Source organism: Choloepus didactylus, chromosome 9, assembly GCF_015220235.1.
Source record: "Choloepus didactylus isolate mChoDid1 chromosome 9, mChoDid1.pri, whole genome shotgun sequence".
Classification (NCBI taxonomy): Eukaryota; Metazoa; Chordata; class Mammalia; order Pilosa; family Megalonychidae; genus Choloepus; species Choloepus didactylus.
In genome coordinates this window covers 116,741,389-116,763,022 of record NC_051315.1, presented here as the reverse complement: position 1 = coordinate 116,763,022, position 21,634 = coordinate 116,741,389, and the positions used below count along the sequence as shown (strand labels likewise).

The following is a 21,634-nucleotide window of genomic DNA, read 5'->3' as shown; positions in this document are numbered from 1 at the left end:
CTCTGGTCCATCAGTCAGAGTTGGGGCTTATGGAGGTCAGGTGATTGATGGAGTTTTAGCTCAGGTCCATCTCACAGTGGGTCCAGTGGGTCCCCGGACCCATTCTGTGGTTATTTCCCCAGTGCCGGAATGCATAATTGGAATAGACATACTCAGCAACTGGCAGAATCCTCACATTGGTTCCCTGACTCCTGGAGTGAGGGCTATTATGGTGGGAAAGGCCAAGTGGAAGCCACTAGAACTGCCCCTGCCTAGCAAAATAGTGAACCAGAAGCAATACCGGATTCCTGGAGGGATTGCAGAGATTAATGCCACTCTAAAGGACTTGAAGGATGCAGGGGTGGTGATTCCCACCACATCCCCATTGAACTCTCCTATTGGCCTGTACAGAAAACAGATGGGTCTTGGAGGATGACTGTGGATTATTGTCCAGGTGGTGACTCCAATTTCAACTGCTGTTCCAGATGTGGTATCATTGCTTGAACAAATCAACACATCCCCTGGTACCTGGTATGCAGCTATTGATCTGGCAAATGCTTTTTTCTCAACTGCTATCAGTAGGGACCACCAGAAACAGTTTGCATTCAGCTGGCAAGGCCAGCAGTTTACATTCACTGTGCTACCTCAAGGTTATATCAACTCTCCAGCCCTATCATAATATTGTCTGCAGGGATCTTGATCGTTTCTCCCTCCCACAAGACATCACACTGGTTCATTATATTGATGATATCATGTTGACTGGACCTAGTGAGCAAGAAGTAGCAACTACTCTAGATTTGTTGGTAAGGTATTTGCGTGGCAGAGGATGGGAGATAAATCCAACAAAAATACAGGGGCCTTCCACCTCAGTAAAATTTCTAGGTGTCCAGTGGTGTGGGGCCTGTCGAGATATTCCTTCTAAGGTGAAGGATAAGCTGTTGCATCTGGCCCCTCCTACAACCAAAAAAGAGGCACAATGCTTAGTTGGCCTCTTTGGGTTTTGGAGACAACATGTTCCTTATTTAGGTGTGCTACTCCGGCCCATTTACCGAGTGACTAGAAAAGCTTCTAGTTTTGAGTGGGGACCGGAGCAAGATGAGGCTCTGCGACAGGTCCAGGCTGCTGCGCAAGCTGCTCTGCCACTTGGACCATATGATCCAGCTGAACCAATGGTGCTGGAAGTGTCTGTGGCAAATAGAGATGCTGTTTGGAGCCTTTGGCAGGCTCCTATAGGAGAATCACAATGTAGGCCCTTAGGATTTTGGAGTAAAGCTTTACCATCCTCTGCAGATAACTACTCTCCATTTGAGAAACAGCTATTGGCCTGCTACTGGGCCTTAGCAGAGACAGAACGCTTAACCATGGGCCACCAAGTTACCATGAGACCTGAGTTACCTATCATAAGCTGGGTGTTGTCTGACCCACCAAGCCATAAAGTTGGGCGTGCACAGCAGCACTCCATCATAAAATGGAAATGGTATATACGAGATAGAGCTCGAGCAGGTCCTGAAGGTACAAGTAAGTTACACGAGGAAGTGGCCCAAATGCCCATGGCCCCACTCCTTCCACCTTACCTTCTCTTTCCCAGCCCATAGCTATGGCATCTTGGGGAGTTCCTTACAGTCAGTTGACTGAGGAAGAGAAGACTCGGGCCTGGTTTACAGATGGTTCTGCACGATATGCATGATATGCAGGCACCACCCGAAAGTGGACAGCTGCAGCACTGCAGCCCCTTTCTGGGATGTCCCTGAAGGACAGTGGTGAGGGGAAATCCTCCCAGTGGGCAGAACTTCGAGCAGTGCACCTGGTTGTTCACTCTGCTTGGAAGGAGAACTGGCCAGAGGTGGGTCTTTATACTGATTCCTGGGCTGTTGCTAATGGTTTGGCTGGATGGTCAGGGACTTGGAAGGAACATGACTGGAAGATTGGCGACAAAGAAGTCTGGGGAAGGGGTATGTGGATAGACCTTTCTGAGTGGGCAAACAACATGAAGATATTTGTGTCCCACGTGAATGCTCACCAGAGGGAGACTTCAGAAGAAGAAAGTTTTAATAACGAAGTGGATAAAATGACCCGTTTGGTGGATACCAATCAGCCTCTTTCCCCAGCAACTCCTGTCATTGCCCAATGGGCTCATGAACAAAGTGGTCATGGTGGTAGGGATGGAGGTTATTCATGGGCTCAGCAACATGGACTTCCACTCACCAAGGCTGACCTGGCCACAGCCACTGCTGAGTGTCCAATCTGCCAGCAGCAGAGACCCACACTCAGTCCCTGATATGGCACCATTCCCCAAGGTGATCAGCCTGCTACCTGGTGGCAGGTTGATTACATTGGACCACTTCCATCATGGAAGGTGCAGTGATTTGTTCTTACTGGAATAGACACATATTCCGGATATGGGTTTGCCTTCCCTGCACGACATGCTTCTGCCAAAACTACGATCCGTGGACTTACAGAATGCCTTATCCACCGTCATGGTATTCCACACAGCATTGCTTCGGATCAAGGAACCCACTTCACAGCAAATGAAGTGAGGGGATGGGCACATGCTCATGGAATTCTGTGGTCTTACCATGTTCCCCATCATCCAGAGGCAGCTGGGTTGATAAAATGGTGGAATGGCCTGTTGAAGACTCAATTATGGCATCAACTAGGTGGCAATACCTTGCAGGTCTGGGGCAGTGTTCTCCAGGAGGCTGTGTATGCTCTGAATCAGCATCCACTCTATGGTGCTCTTTCTCCCATAGCCAGGATTTATGGGTCCGGGAATCAAGGGGTGGAAACAGGAGTGGCACCACTCACTATCACTCCTAGTGATCCACTAGGTAAATTTTTGCTTCCTGTCCCTGCAAGCTTAAGCTCTGCTGGTCTACAGGTCTTGGTACCAAAAGGAGGAGTGCTTCCACCAGGAAACACAACAATAATCCCATTGAACTGGAAGTTAAGACTGCCACCTGGCCACTTTGGGCTTCTTATGCCTCTGAATCAACAGACAAGGAAGGGGATTACTGTACTGGCTGGGGTGATTGATCCTGACTATCAAGGGGAAATAACACTACAACTACATAATGAAAATAAAGAAGAGTTTTCCTGGAATACAGGAGATCCCCTGGGGAGTCTCTTAGTATTACCATGCCCAGTGATTCAAGTCAATGGAAAACTGCAACAACCCAATCCAAGCAGGACTACCAATGGCCAAGAAACTTCAGGAATGAAGGTTTGGGTCACTCCACCAGGCAAAGAACCACGGCCAGCTGAAGTGCTTGCTGAGGGTAAAGGGAACATGGAATGGGTAGTGGAAGAAAGTCGTGATAAATATGAACTATGGCCACGTGACCAGTTACAGAAACGAGGACTATGATGACATGAATATTTCCTCCTTGCTTTGTTATGATTATGTTTGTATTTGTCTGTAAAGCAAATATCTTTTCTTTCTTCTCTGTCTTATCCCCTTATCATATGGCATAAGCTGTAATGTTCATTTTGAAGGTATGGTTTTAGGTGATGTGTATAACTGCCAAGTTGACAAGGGGTGGACTGTGATGGTTAGGTTCATGTGTCAACTTGGCCAGGTGACCCAGCTGTCTGGTCAAGCAAACACTGGCCTAACAATTGCTGTGAGGACATTTGAGGCTGGTGTATTAAATCATCAGTCAATTGACTGCAGCTGTGACTGATGACTCACCAAAGGGCATGCCTTCCACAATGAGAGAATGCAATTGGCTGGATTTAATCCAATTAATCAGTTGAAGGCTTATAAGCAAGACAGATAGAGGACCTTCACTTCTTTGGCTGCCCTGTGAAGCATTTCCTGAGGAGTTCGCCGAAGTTGCCGGTTCGTTTCCTGAGGAGTTCATTGAACACGTTTGTCGAAGATCCCAGTTCATTTCCTGAGGAGTTCATCAAAGTTGCCGGTTCATTTCCTGAGGAGTTCATCGGACATCTTCCTTGGAGTTGACAGTTCGTTGACGGCTCTACAGAATTTGGACTCATGCATACCCACAGTTGCATGAGTCACTTATACAATTTGATAATCAGAGACACCTCTCATTGATTCTGTTTCCCTAGAGAACCCTAACTAATACAGTAATCTTTCCCACAGCAATTGGCAATAAAATCCTTAAAGGAGGAAGCCATGGGTGCTTTCTGTAGGATCAGCAAGGTGGGTGGGATAAAGTTGAGCTCTGCTCTGGCATTAGATGGGAGAGAGGAGAGGCAGGACAGTTAGACTCTGGGTTAGATAAAGCCAAGAGGCCAGAGATGGGGAAAACCCACTCTGTTCTTTGAAATTCACAAAGAGTTGTGAATTGTCTTTCAGGAGATAAAATCAACCTTTGGCCTGGAGTTTAATTGGTCCTTTCCCAACCCTCTCAGCAGATGCCTCAACATCAAAGGTGAAAGCCACAGGAAGCATGATTAGCAACTGAAAATCAAGGACTGGTGGAAGCAGTAGGGCTTTTGGGGAACTTGGAGGTTGGAGGCTTTTGCTCCCTTGGGTGCTTTTAGGGTACTTGACCCTTATCTTAGGACAGATCCATTGCCTTTTGGTTCCTGCCCACCTCTCAGACTTCCTCTCACTCAACTCCAGCACCAAGAGACCTTCTTTGGGGTCCTTTGAGAAAGAAAACTCTGTTTTCCCCCTCAGAGTCCTGGCTTCTCACCTCCAGGTCCCATGTGACTGTCCCAGGGTGTGTGGGTAAATGGAGCTTCCCTTTTTCCCCCAGGCTCCTGAGTGGGCCTACACCCTGGAAGGTTAAGAAGCCACAACAGACCCCTTGGGGAGAACGTTCACGGATATTGGTGTCCAGAAAATGCCCAGGCAGTGGTTCTTAACCTTTGTAGGGTCACGGATCTCTTTAGGTATTTGATAAAACAGACAGACTCTCTTTCCCCAAAGAACGTAACGAGAGGCACTCCAACTCTGCTTACAACTTGGGCGTCTAGAGAGTCTAAAGCCTCAGATTAAACACTCCTGACAAGAAAAATCCAGGAGAGAAGGGGAGGAGTTGGCGAATCAACCTCCATCTGCAACGTCTTTGTATGTAGGGATCTCTTAAAATGGAGCCTGTTTAAAATCTTTGTCCCCGGATTGCATTATTTATTTATTTATTTATTTTAAAGATGAAATGAGGACGGTGGTGTGTGTTTGCAATAGCTTCTTGTTCCGGCTCTGTCAACTATTTCCTCCCTCTGCGATTTAGGACTAGTCAGCCTGGGATACTTTCCGCATGTGTTTTTGGGAAATGTCTCTGCCAGGTCCGGTAAACGTTTGGTGAATGAATGAATGACATTCATTCGCGTGGCAAAATCAGGAAAGCAAACCCTCCCCACTCTCCGCCCAGAGGGCAACCGGTGGGAAACGCGCCCGTTCCTGGTCCACCTGCGCGGGTTGCAGAAGGGGCCCGGGGCAGAGGCGCGCGCAGGTGCATTCCCACCTGCTGCAGCCGGCGCGGCGCTGGGGGGGGGGGGACGGAGGAGGGAGGAGGGAGGAGGGAGGAGGGGGAGGGAGGACGGAGGAGGGAGGAGGGAGGAGGGAGGAGGGGGAGGGAGGAGGGAAAGGCGAGAAGGCAGGAGCAGGAGGCGAGGGGAGGGGAGCCGGGCTGCGCGGGGAGGAGTCTGTAAACTTTCAGTTCGAGGGCATTGTGGGAAGCAGCCATGGTCTGAGGCGGGTGCCTCACCTGTCAGGCGCGCGGGCTCCTGCGCTGGCCTCTCGCCCTCGCGTCCACGGAGCTCGCCGCTCGCCGGGCGGGGGTGGCGGCGGCCGGGCCACCATGGTGAGTGCGGGCCAGCGGGGTGGCGGCGCTGGCCCGGGAGGGTGCGCGCTTCCGGGAGGTACCTGCGGCGCCGGGGCCGGGCGCGCGGCCGGGTGGGGGTGCAGGCCGAGCCCCGCTCAAAGCCGCCGGGCCCTCCTCGGGCGGAGCGGGCGCGCCGGGGCGCGAGGGGCGCCTTTCCGCGACTCCGGAGGCAACCGAAAGCTGTTGCTTCATTCATTCGAGCGACGTTAGCCGAGCGCTTAATCTGAGCTAGGCACGGTGCCAGGATGTCAGAGTGTCCCCTGCTCTCAGGGAGCTTGCACTCTAGGAGGGGGCGTGGAGGGAGAGAGACTTGGAATATCCTAGAAAAATAAAGATAACTTCCGAGAGTAACGAGTGCTCTGGTCTCACATACGACGGGGTAATGGGATGGAGAAGTCGAGAAGCATCTTTAGAGATTGTGGAGTCTGTGAAGGTCTCTTTGAGCAGATGACATTTGCACTGAGGGAGGTCCTGGAGGGGTGCAGACCCCAGAGGAGAAACGGTGCCTTTGGTGGAAGAGTTGGTACGGGGCCAGATGATGAGGGTCCTTATAAACCAAGGCAATGAGCTTGGTTTTACTTCCCAGTGAGGAGCTTTGGGAGGGTTTTAGCAAGAAACCTCACCTTTTCTGTTCTATGCTTTAAAAAGATGCCTTCGGTTGCTGGTGGGCTATCTGTGAGCGGGGAGGACGGGCACAGTCAAAGTGGAAGCCGAGGGCCAGATCAGAGAGATGCAAGGGGTCTCTGGGCAGAAACAACAGCTGCAGGCGCCTCTTGCGCTTTTGCCTTGAGTGAGCTGCTGGGTTTTGAGTGCAGAGGCTTGAACTGCACCAGTCCCACTTCCCCAAGTGAGCTCACTTTCCAGCTCTGAGTTACAGGACGAACCTGCTAACACACGCAGTAGCAGTAGCAGTAGCAGCAGCAGTGGACCACCGAGAGTTGATGGGCTAGGAAATGGTTAGTGCTGCAAACCTGGACAGGAAAACCACACAAGCAAGGCCAAGTTGAGAGTTGAGCACAGCTGGGAGGTTTGGCTCAACTTGAAGGTTCCTTGTAAATACAGTGTGATGCAAAAAAGGAGTCTGTAAATAATGGAGCAGCTCTCTTGGCTTGCTCAGGTTTCCCAAGGAACAGGGTGAGGGTGTGCCCAGCCTGCCAGGGCCATTTGCCTAATGGAGGGTGGAATGGGGCTCTCGAGTTTCTGAGTAAGCAAAAGACTGCTTCCATCCTGTGGGCATGGAGCTCTAGACAACACCTGCTGTGGAGTTTTGTTTTTCCTTGCTAGTGTCAAATGATCAGTTGATCAGAAATGTGTGAAGTTTCTCTCTGGCTTTTCCACTGGGCCTTGCCGAATGGGAACTACTAATATTATTGAGTGCTTGTGATAAGCTAAGCACAATGTCCAGCTCTTTACATTCAGCCTTGCAATAACCGAATGAGTGTAAGTATTTTATTCTCCACATTTTACTTGCTCTGGCCTGTTTTAGCAATGTGACCTTGGACAATTTCCTGACCTCCCCGGGCTTCTGTTTGCTCATTTGGAAATAGAGATGATAATTGTTCCTAACTCTTAAGGCAGACATTATTGAGACTTGCAAAAATGTGAAACACTGCCACTCTTCACTAAATTTTTTGCCCTGGAAGATATTTATTTATAAAAATGTTATTTATGTTAATGTGTAAATAGGTTTTATTACTATTATTTTTAAATGAATTAATACTTAAAACTTTTCTCCATTTTAATTTCTAATACAGTAAATATCAATGGATATAACCCACATAAACAAAAGGACCTTGGGATTCTCAAGTTTCGAGAGTGTGAAGGAATCCAAAATGTTTGAGAATTGCTGTCCTGGAGTTGTGACAAGTTGCATGCGTTAATGCATGTGAGTGTGCTTAGACCAGCTCTGCCCATTGTAAATGCTATTATCACTCATCTGTTATCACTGTCATGTGGTAGCAAAGAATAAGAGGCCTTCCCTATTACCCAGCAATAGATCTTTGGTGAAAGCCAGTTAGTGACTCTGGGTCTTTCTCCCTCCGTGCTCCTAATTCTTGCCAACTCGTACACTAGGAAACTGGGAAGATGCTTACAGCATCTCACCTGGTGCTTCACATGCAGGAAGTAGTTCTCCTCTTCATTGTGCTGCTGATTGAGCTTTCTAGAGCAAGGATTTCATATCTTATGCATCTTGGGGGCTGTGTTTGTGTCTTGATCTTACTGTTTAAATCAGCTGTGCTTCTCCACCCATCTCTGCCTCAGAAAACAATGCTTTGGATGATTGTGCTTTGATGGAAGAAGGAGGATGGAATTTTTGTTGCTCCTTTTTTTCCTGTTTTAAGATAGGATTTGTGGGGTGAAGTTTGAAAGGCTTTGGGACACTTTTTTTTAAATGCAGTTTTATTGAGATATAATCACACAACATACAATGATTCAAAATGTACAATCAGTTGTTCACAGTATCGTAATATAGTTGTGCTTTCATCACCACAATCAAACTTTGAACATTTTCATTACTCCAAAAGTAAAATAAAAATTAAAATAAAAACGAACATCCAAAACATCCCATTCCCGTCCTCCCCCCATTGTTCATTTACTTTTTTTAATATAGTTTAATTGAGATCTATTCACACACCCTACAGTCATCCACAGTGTACAATCAGTTATTCACAGCACCATCATACAGTTGTGCGTTCATCACCAGAATCAATGTTTGAGTCTTTTCCTTACTGCAAAATAAAAATAAAAGCAAAAAAGAACCCCTAACTCTTTCCACCCGCTCCACCCTACCTTATTCTTCATCTAATTTTTGTCCCCATTTTTCCACTCATCTGTCCACACACTTGGATAAAGGGAGTGTGAGCAGCAAGGTTTTCACAGTCACACAATCACACTATGCAATCTTCATAGTTATACAGTCGTCTTCAAGAATCAAGATCACCCGATTGCAGTTTGACAGCTTCAGGTATCTCCCTGTAGCCATTCTAACACACTAAAGACTAAAAGGTGATATCTTTATAGTGCATAAGAATACCCTCCAGAGTGACCTCTCCACTACATTTGAAATCTCTCAGCCACTGGAACCCTACTTTGCTTCATCTCTCCTCCCCCTTTTGGTCAAGAAGATCCTCTCAATCCTACAGTGTTGGTTCCAGGTTAATCTCCAAGAGTCATTTCCTGCATTGCCAGGGGGATTCACAACCCTGGGAGTCACGTCCCACATAGCGGGGAGGGCAGCGAGTTCACCTGCCGAGTGGGCTTAGTGGGAGAGGGCCACATCTGAGCAACAAAGAGCCTCTCTGAGGGGGGACTCCTAGGCACAATTATAAGTGGGCTTAGCCTCTCCCTTGCAGCAACTAGCCTCACGGTGGGGGGGAGCCCCCTGATACAGGGCTCGGTTTGGGGACACTTTTATTAAAAATGCAAGTGGAACTTGCTTTGTGTAGTCCATCTGCTTCTGAAAAGTTGCGGCAACTTTTAAAACCGCGCTGGGAACAAAATAGGGGAATTGCCCACTGAAAGAAACTCAAATGGACACATTTTGAAACAGAAATGATCAACGTCTTGTGTTACAAATCCAGTTCTCATAATATGGATTATTTATGTAAAGTGAGACCACTCCTGTTGAAAAAAAATCAAGGATTTCTTTTGTGTGAGTGTGATTTTAAATCTGACTTTAAAGAGAGAACCTGCCAGATTGAACTGTGAAGTCATTTATTTATCAGATTTCATATTAATTTGAAACAGTATGAGTGCATTCTTCTTCTAAATCAGGTAATTACCAGTCTCCCACGTTAATTGTAATCTCGTTGTATTACATAGAAATGGGAAAGGTGCAGAAATGTCGCTTTTAAATGAATAGGCATTTAAGAGTTGCGGAGGGTGAGGATGGCAAACAGAACAACGAACCTGTCCATTCTCCTCTATCCCCGCCACACCCCGGTGCAAATGATCAGTTATATTGTGTGAGGCTTGAGTGAACTGTAATGGGTACCCAGTTAGACTTGGCAGTATAAATTCTAGTTACAAGGTGAAGTACTCTATTAGAGCAAGGAGCACTTTCCTCCTCTAAGGCTTGGTCAGGGCTGCTTGCCAGCAGTAAGCAGTTAGTGTGGGGTCGAGGAGTTTGGAATTGAGGTGGGAAATGGTTCAGCCCCCTGTGGTGTTTTGTTGCCCTAAGAGAGCTCACCCACAACAGGCGCTTCCCACCAGTATCCAGACAACACCAGTGAGACTTGTATTTACTCCACACTAGGATTGTTACTTCTGAGCTCCCATTCTCGTTCACGTGGAGAATACTGTCAACTGCTTACAATTTTTATATGTTGTCTTACTAACAGTAGCTGTGGTCAGCAGCCTGGGTATTTTGCCACACTATTTTCAAGGTCTATTCTCTTGGGTCCCACGAATTATTTCATTATGGGCTAGGATATGATAGATAAAACTGTCTCTCCCATGCACACATACAGAGACATGATAAAGAAAACCCCTTTAAGAGTCCCTGAAGATAGCATTTCTTGATATCTCCGTGAATCATTCCTTCAGTTTTATTTGTCGTTCCTACAGCCAGAGGTTCTCCCAAAGGCCTGAGACTTCACTGTACTTTGCTTCTTGCCTGAGGCTTGTACTTCTTGCCTCTCCCCTTTCTGGTATATTTTCTTCTTCTCTGATACTTCTTCCCAAGGGGAGTCTCTGTTTCACCTGAAGTAAACCATTTGAAGCCCCCAGATCCTGCGACATGAAATAATTGTCCACAGATATCGAGGCACACATCCCTAAAATTCTCTCAGTGGTTTATTAAATTATCCTGCCAGCACCAGGCTAGCTAGAGAAATGTACTTAAAATGTGAGTGCTAATAGCAAGGAAAGTGCTACTTTAATAGTGGAGAGAGAATAATGAAAACTGTTCAAGTTAGAGACGGATTACCACTAACCCTTACGAGGAAGCTGCCCTTTGACAAATAATCCTTCTCTGCCAAAGTTCCCAAGTCTGAAAACTTTCCAAAAGGCAGAGCTGGCTTCTAAAAGTAGCTGCCCCTAAATAGTTTCTGAAATCTGCCTGGGGTAAAACAATAGGACTGCTCATTAGTCTTTCAGTGCGATGGGGCATAGAACTAAAGTACATTCAGTCAGGAGTAAGGGCATTAGGGATTTCATATTTTAACGTCCTCACTGGATCTTCTCTAGCAGGATTTATGGCCTGGAAAGGAATGATTGGTAGATGTTGATGTTCTGCAGACACTGAAATGCAGCTGGAGCCTTATTTCCATACTGGGCATATTAAAGAGAGGGAACTGAGGCCATGTTTTGCAAACTTGGGTGCTGATGCCCTTTGTGTACTCACCTTTGGAGAGGGGGATGCCAAAGGATAAACCGCACTCATCCCCAGAGCATCGTTTAGATTCAGAGGAGGATGTTTTTGTTTTATAACACAAATATATTTGGGTACAAGAAGCAAGATGCAAAAATTCACATAAGCTTAAGGATAAAGCTCCAAGACCTACCTTGTTTATGTCTAGTTACTTAAGGCTCAACCTTTGAGTGTAGTGCAGTTACCTGCTTGTTATTTGGGTCCGTGAACATTTTCTGTAAACGGCTAGAAGTAAATATTTAAGGCTTTGCAGACCCTAAAGTATCAAAACTACTTAACTCTTCTGTTGTAATATGAAAGCAGCATAGATAGTAAGCAAATGAGTGTGGCTGTTTTGATAAAACTTGATTTATAAAAACAGGTGGTAGGCCAGATTTGGCCCAGAGGCTATAGTTTATTGACACATATTCCAGGGCAACTTCCATTAATTCATTCATTTGTATATTCAACAAACAGATTGGGCACCTGTCCCATGACAGGCACGATTCTGGGCAGGACTGGCAACTTAATTTGCGGGGCACAGGGTAAAATGAAAATGCAGGGTCTCTTGTTGAAAAATTAAGAATTTCAAGACAATGGCATTAGAGCACTAAACTAGGCCCCACACCCCCAAAACCAGCGCTGGTGCTAGGTCCCTGAGATACAGTGTCGAACAAGCCGTAAGTTCCTTACAGCTCATGATCTTGGTGGAGTTTCTCTAAACTTTCTAAACATTTCATGTCAGTCACTCAGAAGATTTTACTATTAACCACTGGCAAGTCCAAATATCATCTCATCTCTTCACCTTGTGGGAAGTTGCAGACATTTCTGAGTCGGGCGGTGTGGTGCCCCCGGCTGTGGCACCCACAGCACAAGGCAGTACTGGCCTTGGTGGCTGTTTCAGGTCTTGCTACCCCCAGCCCTTCTCAGGCTCGGGAGGTGAGGCCATTCCTCCAGCTGGCTCTGCCCTTGGCCACTTCCCTGAGCCAGTTCTGCCCAGAGAGTTCAGGTGTCCCATCTACCTTCCAGAGTTGGCTCTCAGATTGGTGATTCTGCTGAAGGCGTCTGTGTCCCTGGGCTGAGCCTTGGGCTCCGGGGACGGTGGGCTTCCCCTAGCCCCTCCTGGGTTTGTCCTGTTCATCCAGGTGTGATCTAATCTGTCAGCTTAGGTCCTGTACATTACTTCCCTGTTTGTGTCAAGCAAGGAGGCAGATATGCCTGTATATAAACTGAAAACCCCCAGAAAGATAGGCAAGAAAAAATGATTGTTTCTGGGAAGCACCCTAGGCATCTGGCATGGTAAAAAGATTCACCATTGACTTTGTATTCTTTTATATTCATTTTTTCCCATTTGCATGTAATACATTTCAGTTACATGAAAAATGACTTAAAAATACTGTCATTTATATTAGTTCTTCAGCCAAACTCTTGTTTTGTTTTTCCCTTATGCTTTGTAGTGCCTTGTTTCTCACTTCTTGGGACTGGAAGAAGAGGTTTTCTTAAAACACACCCACACATGCACACACACACACACATGTTCCAGACTTCCATGGCTCTCGACTGTACCTTTCTTTCTGTAGGACAATTGGTGAGAACTGAGGAAAAAAAGATGATCCATCTTTCCCACTTCAGTGATTCTGTAAAGGCACATTTGATAATGAGGCAAGATAATATTTCTAGTAGATTCACAGGACTGAACCATCAAAATTCAGAGTTGTTTGCTAGATTGTCTGAGGTTGTCCTCTCTGTGCATGTAGACAGCTGAATGTTCCAGCAAGATTAAGAAGTCACGTTTCCAAAAAAGTCAGGAAGCACCTGTCACATCTGGTATCAGATTCAGATTATCACTGAATTGTTCTGCTCCAGATTTCAGAGTTTGCTGCACAGCTCCCAGTTTCCCCCAATTTATGCCTGTCCCCCCCAAAATCAGGCTGGTACCTTTTCATTATGCAGATCATGCTATGAGGGACTTCAATAAAATTAATAATTCTTCTAAGAGAAGTGTCAGAATTCCACCTAGTAACAGAAAATACTGTTAGAAGAGACGTCTTTGTCATGTAAACCATTAGCCATGTGTTCTGTATGGGAATGACACATAGGACGTTTTGCATAGCTTTTCTTGAAGGCTCCGTATGTTCTCTTCTATGAGGAAAGGTGTTGGTGGAATGTGGGTGAGAGGAGAACGTGGCCAGGTGGGCTGCCCCCAGACCCAGTGTGGAAGCTCCGTCATCCCAGACAGCACGCTCATCCCCCCTCTTGCAGCTGGACCCACTTCATGTTTCCTGAGGAGTTCAAGCCCCCAGCATGGAGACTGGTACCCAGCAGGCCATCCATAAATGGTAGCAAGGGTTTTCTTTCTTTCTTTTTCTTTTTTTAAGAAAAATAAGAAAAAGGTAGAGAAAAAACGTCAAAATAGTCCATAAGTTTATTTCTTCCCCGCAGAAATTTATTTGAGCAGATGAAATAAAGAAATAAAAAGTATCACAGACTGCAAAAATTGGGGGGTAGGAGGGGATGAGTAAAGATTACCATATCACTTTTTTTTGCAAATGTAATTCCAAATTCTGTGTATGTATAGGACTCTTTTTTTTCTTTTATTTCTTAAACAAGTACTTACATTCAGTTTCTTTTCTAAGAAGTCAGGAGTGCTTTCTCTTCTCGTTTCCAAGTGCACTGAGTACTAAGCACTGGGTACTTACCAATTGCCTTTCAAAGTGCATTTGGTCCCATGATCTTGATACCTTAAGAATTCAGAGAATCTGGTCAATACCAACAGTCTTTGCAAAAAAAAATAAAAAATAAAAAAATAAAGGAGCAAGGGGAGCCTTGAAGGCATAACAAGGTCTTTCAGATGAGTGCCTGAACTACGTGGGTGGTGAATTTGGAAGAGTGGCAGGTTGTGCCATCTCCCACCTCTTAACAAATTTCATTTGCAACTGTAGGCATTTGCCAAGGTATGAGAGCCCTGGGGACAGATTTTTGATGAGTGCTGCGTAGGCTGCTGTAGGAAGAAAATGAAAGTTCTTAATATACATTTAAATGGCCATTACCATTCAGGGTGTTGTGTTGAGCATATTAAGGGTAGCCTCTTGAGCAAAGCTGTTCCTAACCTCAACAAAAATTCACATTAAGAAGGATCAAATAAGCATCACTATGAAATCTGAATAGGGTCCAAAATTATGAATGTTTTTTTCAACTTCAAGGTCATACTGAAAATTGCCTGTGATGTCGTGTCTCCACCCACACTTTTCCGGTATCTTTTTTTCTCCTTGGATGATCTGAAACAGAACAAAGAGGACCCCAGGAGAAAACCTAATTAGAGGCATATTTACTGAAGGAAAAATTAAACAGACTTAACAGACCTCGTTGTTGATGTATTCAAAATTGATTACTCTGTCCCGGGAAAGGATAAATGGAGAAATAATACATGAATCACTTTTCAGGGTGTTTTCTGCTTGCTGATCTTTGTGTTCTTAACCTAGGAGGTCATTGGAAAAGAAAAACCCACAAGTGTAAGATCTGTTTCTTGATCATCGCAGGAAACTTGTCATGTTGTTGGGACAAAAGTTCTTATCCACCTAGCAATTTTGGACTAGTACAGGGGTGGATAGTTAAGCTGTGATGTTTAAATTGTTCAGATTACATAATTGCCATAGGAATTCAGCAGAGGAGGAGCAGGAGACGGGAGAGTTGGGCATTAGGCTAAGCCCAGAAGGGTGAGTGACTTTGCCTTCAGCCTTTCAGAGTGTGGATGTGAATGGAGAGGGGTAGTAAGAAGGATATAGAGAAAAGGAAGTAATTAAAAAGGAAACATAAATCCTGCAGGAGGGCTGGGTAAAGGTCTTCCGGGAAGAACAGTTTTCTTACTGACTCCCTCATCTCCACCCCATCCTCCTTTTTCTCTAACTCCACCCTCCAGTACTATCAGGAAATGAGATTTCGCACAAGTCAATCATCCAGATAACTAAAAAGCACAAACACTTCAAAAAATTTTTTAAAGATTGGCAAAAATAAATGTCAGTACTCTCCTGAAGCATTCAGAGAGAGGGGTCAAATGTAGCTTGAGGCTTGCCCAAAGGCCGGAGCTGCCCTTCACTTAACTATACTAGTTTTAAAGAGCACCTTGCCTTCTTACCAGACAAGGTGTAATGTTACTGAAAATGCAGGTTATTTAGGGGTTTGTGTGTCTGTGTGTATTTTGTCTCTGAATGAATTAGTTCCTTTATGTTTCGCTAAAAAACATCTACATTTATCTCCTTGTACTACCCTGTATATCTGCCCCCAAACTCTCTTCTTCCACCACTTTCATATGTGTTTTGAGAAAGGAAGATTACTTTAATAGAGCTTAAGGCCAACATCACTAGAAAGGCAGAATAACAGCCTTGTGCTTGGAGGGGTTGCTGGACGGGCAGATGAGGGGGCTCGAGTTCTGGAGCTGGCTCTGCGGGTAGCTGTGACCTTCACCAGGTCCTCACCTTCCTGGTCCAGTCCTCAGCTGCCAGATGAGGAGGGATTGGGCCTGGGATATACTCCTAGAAAGCCTTTCTGGCTCTAACAGTCTGTTATCAGCTACAAGAAAAGAATATGCCTTCTCAAACCTAATACACATTATTTTCTGAATGTGCTGGAATTGGAAGCAGGGCTGGCCTGGTGCTAAATTGGTGATCTGTGTGTCCTTGTACTGAGCTACTTGGGAACTAGGGCTCATCCTAAGTCAGCTTGCAGGTGGGGTTTTCCTGGTCTCAGCTGGCAGGAAGGCAGGACAGCCATGCCAACCCAGAGTCCGTGCTCCAAACTCTCTTGAATGCTGTATATTGACCATAGCATTGCTGGCAAATCCATTTTGTGTGTGTCAAGCTACTATAGTAAGATTTTGGAATGAATCAGGTCTAGTGTAAAAGAGACACATCATTATTATTTTGCTTTATGTATTTATTTTTGATTATCTGCTGTGTTCTATACGAAGAAATGGAGATTATTAAGAAATAAAGGAAACAGAACTGATTATGCTTCCAATCCTATGGGAGGAAAAAATACACAAATAGAGGTGCTTGTATGTTATCCTAAACTGTGGCTTGCTTTCAAGAATATTAAAAATGTAGGTGTGGTCAGGAGGGGGTAAGATAAAGGTGGGAGGGGGACTTTGGGGAGGGTTCCTGCAAGGATATTATAGACTTATTGGTGAGGAGCAAATTTCAGACATGGGTGGGGGTGGGGAGAGGAGCTGGGGCTGCGAGAGAGATTCTGGCAAGATGAGTTTCAGGACTGGTAAGCAGGTTGGCTTGGCTGCATGTGGGAATGAATTTGAAACAACAACACCCCCCCCCCCAAAAAAAAAAAAAAAAAAATCTAGTTCCCAAGAAGAAGTGGGTTCCTTTGGTGGAAGATGTTGAATGAGAGCTAGAGGAAACTTTTTCCCTGCCATTCATTTGGAGGGCAGTCTGGTAAGGTGTCTGGCTTCTTTTTTTCCTTCCCAGCTCTGAGTCATCATTTGTAAATATGGAATATGAGCAATGTAACAGGCGCCCCTTGGGACAAACAACTAAACTAAACCTCTGTCCCTCTAGTTTTGGGATGGTGTGCACACCTACAGATAGTATTCATTTAAAAATCATTTACTTTTATATTTGATCAGTAGAACAGCCACACCCATACCTCAGAAAAACCTGAACCCACCCTCGTCTATTAAAAAAAAAAATTGGGCAATAAATATTTATTGAGCAGCTATATGTTGATGCCTGTTAAAACCCAAACCATTATATTTATTTAAGAATAAAACATTTTGAAACATAATGGACTGAATGTTAAAACCTCGACTGTGGCTCCTTGTGTAAAGCATTTAGAACAAGATCTTTACCCTGTGTTAACTGTAGGATAAATAACTTTTGGTCTTAAAAAAAGCCACATTTTTTTAATGACCTTACTTGAAATAATGGGTTTGTCTGATTAACTGATGTTTTTACATCTTTATTAGTAAGATTAATATCAAAGGTGTCTTAAATCATGATAGAAAGGAATTTTTGGATCAACTAGGTTAGCAAACTTTATGCCTATAAAATTTGCATTGGCACAATCTCTTCTTCACATAAATCAATTTCAGGATCAAAACATTGACATTTTAAAGACCACACTAAATCCTTCTAATAGGAGTTGCATTAAGACTCTTTTAAAAGCAACCACATTTTAAATCCCTTTTTCCTGAACTCATTTTTATAACCCTTGAATATAATTGTATTTTATTAGTAAGAGCTCAAAGAGCAGAATATTTAAGATAACTAACTTTGCGATAATCATTGTTTTTGTAGCAAATAATTACAATATGAATGACTCTATAATATACTTTCAATATAGACTTATATTCCGTATTAGATTCTTGGCTATGGAAGCTAAAAAATTTTGAACCTTGAGCAAAGTGCCCAAAAAAGACACAAAACACTTTTTTGTTAACTGCAAAATAAGATAGTCACAAACAGAACTGGGCTTCCTTTTCTTTACAAAGCATCTGGAGGGTGTATTTTTTGTAACACTCTTGGAAGATTTATAATTAAACATCAGTTTTCCTGCCAACTGGTATAATTATTTGCGGGTGCCAATGATTTCATAGTTTTTTTATTCTATAGCTACACATTGCTAAAATTAGGTTGGATTTCTGAATGTTAAAATAACTATTTAAAATGTTTGGCAAGGGAAAGAAGTGAGAAAATAGAGTGTGTTGTTTTTATCCTGCCTTTTTTGTCTACTGGGTGATGTAAAGAGTGGTTAGTTCCACCACAAGTGAGTGAACAATATGTCACATTCTCCCTCAGGAGAACATCATGTGTTTTGGCTGTTTGGCAGGTGTGCTGGTTTGGATATATTATGTCCCCCAAAATGCCGTGTTCTTTAATGCAGTCTTGTGGGGGCAGAGGTATTAGTGTTGATTAGGTTGAAACCTATTGATTGATTGTTTCCATGGAGATGTAACTCAATCAACTGTGGGTGAGACTTTTGATTAGATTATTTCCATGGAGGTGTTGCCCCGCCCATTCAGGGTGGGTCTTAATTAAATCACTGTAGTCCTATAAGATTGTTCACAGACAGAAGGAGCTCAGAGGAGCTGAGAGTGACATTTTGGAGAGCAGCTGAGAGAGACATTTTGGAGACGGCTGCTGAAAGCAGACTTTTGCTGACACTTTGGAGATGCTAGCCCAGTGTTTGCTCCGGAGATGCTAAGAGAGGACAAAATGCCTCAAGAGCAACATTTTGAAGAATGCACAGGAGCGGAGAGAGGAACTGTAACACAGCCCAGGATCAACAGATGCCAGCTATGTGCCTTCCCAGCTAACAGGTTTTCCAGATGCTATGGGCCTTCCTTCAGTGAAGGTATACTCATGTGGATGCCTTAATTTGGACATATTCATGGCCTTCAGACTGTAGATTTGTAACCAAATAAACCCCCTTTTTATAAGCCAATCCATTTCTGGTATTTTGCATAACAGCAGCATTAGCAAACCAGAATGGCAGGTCTAATGAAAAAAGAAATCATATTAAAAATTGAAGCTGTTAAGTCCATCTACACATGGCTGATTTGTATACAAATGATCCAGAAAGGGGCTGGTGCTGGGTGTGGTTCTCACTCTCAATATGCTGTCTTTCTTTACTGAGCTGGCAGCCACTGCTTAGAGAATGGAGGCACTCTGGCAAACGCATGTTTATTAACTGCCCACACTTGATCATGTCACATTAGAAGAGGAGGAAAAGGCCTTGAAAGAAATCATGTAACAGGATTTGAGCAAGAGGCTTGGTTGACTATCAATGGATTAGCCATGGAGTTACTTTACATTAAGCGGTTCAGGAAGAACAAAAATGTCTCCATGACTGACGCTTAACTCTATGATGATTAAATGATGCCATATTCAAAACAGCTGGCAGCTTTCAAAGTTGTCTGGGATAAGAACTCCTTTGAAAATCAGTAAAATTTCTGGACCTTTTTCCAAGAGCGGTGCTTATAAATCTGAAATTGTGCATATAGTTTCAAGAAGTCTACTGACACTCTTTTTCCTCCCAGATTATTTGTGGACTTTAGGCATTCTGTGTAAAGCTTTGGAATCTAACCTGGCTCCAATACCTAACCTGCCAACTATATCTTGATAACTCTGTGCAAGTCTTTTAATGGCCAATAGCTTAATTTTGTGTTTTTGTCTTCAGTGTGATACATTGCCTGGGTCTGTGGATTAAACAGAATAACATACTTGACAGTGCTGGGCACCATTTCTGCCATGCAGTGGGTCATTTTTATCAGTGACTAATTGTCATGTGGAATGTCATATTCCTATTAGTTGGTCAGCGTATTTGAGTTTTCCTGGAGGAGAGCCTCCTGGAGAAGATGGATGATGATTGGAAGATTTCTTAGGATCAAAGTAGTGAGAACTAGTTGACCAACAGTAATGTGTCTAGTATTCTCCACCTGACAGCTATTGCATCTGTCTCTACTCCTGGTAAAGAAGTCTACAGAGCAGATACTCATAAAGGCCAGACAGGGCACTGTTTCTCCTGGAGAGATGTTTACCGGTTCTTCCTAATTTTCCTCTTTTCCCAGGACTCTAGGCAGACAACTGCTATTTACCCAGTCTTTCTTCAACCAGGCTGCCCTACAGTGGATCTGGACCCACTTTCTGGTTGCCATTCTAGCTGTGTCCTGTAGTAACCTATAGTAATGGTTCCCTTGATGGACCATTTCCTTTACACAGGGCTTACCTCGCTGCCTGTGGGCTATTTTACTTTAATGATGTGTAGTCTTCCGAACAGTCTGCAGTGATGTTGACTCCAGTGTTATCTATCTGGTTTCTAACGTAGTCTAACAAGGCTCATGTGGTGTGACCAGCAGTCCCATGTGCACTGTGTGCAAGTGAAGATGGCCTTGGTTGGGAGACAGTGTGGATGGTAGGAAGACCACAGCCTTCAGAGTCAGATGGATCTGTGCTGGAGTCCCTCTCTGCCACGTACTCACATACTAGCCTTGCGCTCAGTCGTTGACGTGGGTGTATGAGGGCCCCCATCCATGGCCTCCTGTGACTACTCACTGTTCCTTGCTATGGTTATTTCGATAGTTATGGCTTGCGGCTACTCACATTTCCTGCTTCTCTTAGCAACGCTGTGTGTTCGTGGCCTGGGAGCCTGGCCTTGCTCAGAAAGGGCTATCTGATCTCTTGATTAGTTTTTGACAAATGACCAGTTCTGAAGTAGTTTTTTTTCCAAATGCGTGGAGCTGATAGGAATAATCATCCACTATCTGTTCTATAGGTTTATTACCAAGTATATTAAATTATGTTTCTGATTTAACCAGTTAACCCAACTGGTGTTAATATTCATTCTGGCAGTATGGTGTTCTATGGATTGCAGAGTAAGCTATGCATAAGCGTGTTTATGTGCTTGGAGTATTTGCTTGTAGAGTTAAAAAAATCTAGACTTCTTAAGGAACCAGGACCCACGGATTTAGGCTTTCTTATAAGAGTCACATGTTAGATTGGTTTTACGTATCTATGCATCATTCATTTTAGTTAGTCAGTAACACAGTTCTCAGGAATCTTTAAGACGGTTCATAAACTTAGGAGGGAAAGTGATTGTTATCTTGAGAGTGGGTCAAATCCTTAAGAGTATGCCTGGAATTGATTAACCTGATCCCTTTGCTTTCTTTGGATTGCATCCAAAATCAGAGCCCTAGATAGTTTCTCCCAGAAATAGTTCTTCCAAACTCTTCCTCCCAAAGAGAACTAAAATTTACCAAGCAAGGAGACCAGCTCTGTCCTTAGCTTTATAGCAAAAGACAATTCTGAGTTTTCCAATGTGATTTGTAGAACATTGATACTCATTTTCAGAATCAATAGTATTGTTTTACCAACCCTATCAAAGCTGTTGGTAAAATGGATCAAAAGCCCATATCAAAAGCTAAATCACAGTTATTTAAAATAATTTGGACCTTCATTATTATTATCACCCTGAAATCTCCTCTATTAGAATGCTTATAATATTTCTTTAGTCCAGGGTACAAATCTCATTTTGATTGAAGTTCAACTAAGAGTTTCTGTCTTTTAAACATGAGAATGTTTTGCAAATCATGGATGTCCATCCACTCGCTCAATGAGAATTTTGTTTGTGAGGTTTGTTAGGGTCACTGAAAAACTATCTTCATATGCCCCTGATTATTTTGGCCTGCAGGATGGTCAGGGAAATTTTGAATGTTACCCTTCAAATATGGTTGGTTTCAAAATGAGGTGATGTCTGAGACACAGATGAGCCAACACTATCATTTTTACCTCTTTATTAAATAAAAAACACTGGGTGTGGTCTCTGCCTGGAGGCTGCAGGCTGTGAATTACATAGAGGGCAGAACAGAAAATCAGAGCAGAAAATAGCCACTTGGTATTGTTGGCAGAGAAAACAAATGATGCCTGTCATTTACATTGTGGCCTTCCCAGCGATTGTCTATAATTTGCTCAGCATGCTCACCTTCCCAAGGTCGGTCATA

At 44.0% G+C, this 21,634-nt stretch overlaps 1 protein-coding gene across 2 annotated transcripts in view; it reads left to right on the top strand.

Moving 5' to 3' along the window:
* The first annotated feature begins 5,626 nt into the window (after positions 1-5,626).
* The window catches only part of AP1S3 (adaptor related protein complex 1 subunit sigma 3), a 66,524-nt gene continuing 50,516 nt past the window's right edge, over positions 5,627-21,634 (top strand). For both annotated transcript variants that reach the window (XR_005218815.1, XM_037849705.1), the window contains exon 1: positions 5,627-5,756. Coding sequence is in view for 1 of the 2 variants with exons in the window: in XM_037849705.1 (XP_037705633.1) it covers positions 5,754-5,756 (3 nt within the window). In the remaining variant the exon portion in view is untranslated. The remainder of the gene's footprint in view (positions 5,757-21,634) is intronic.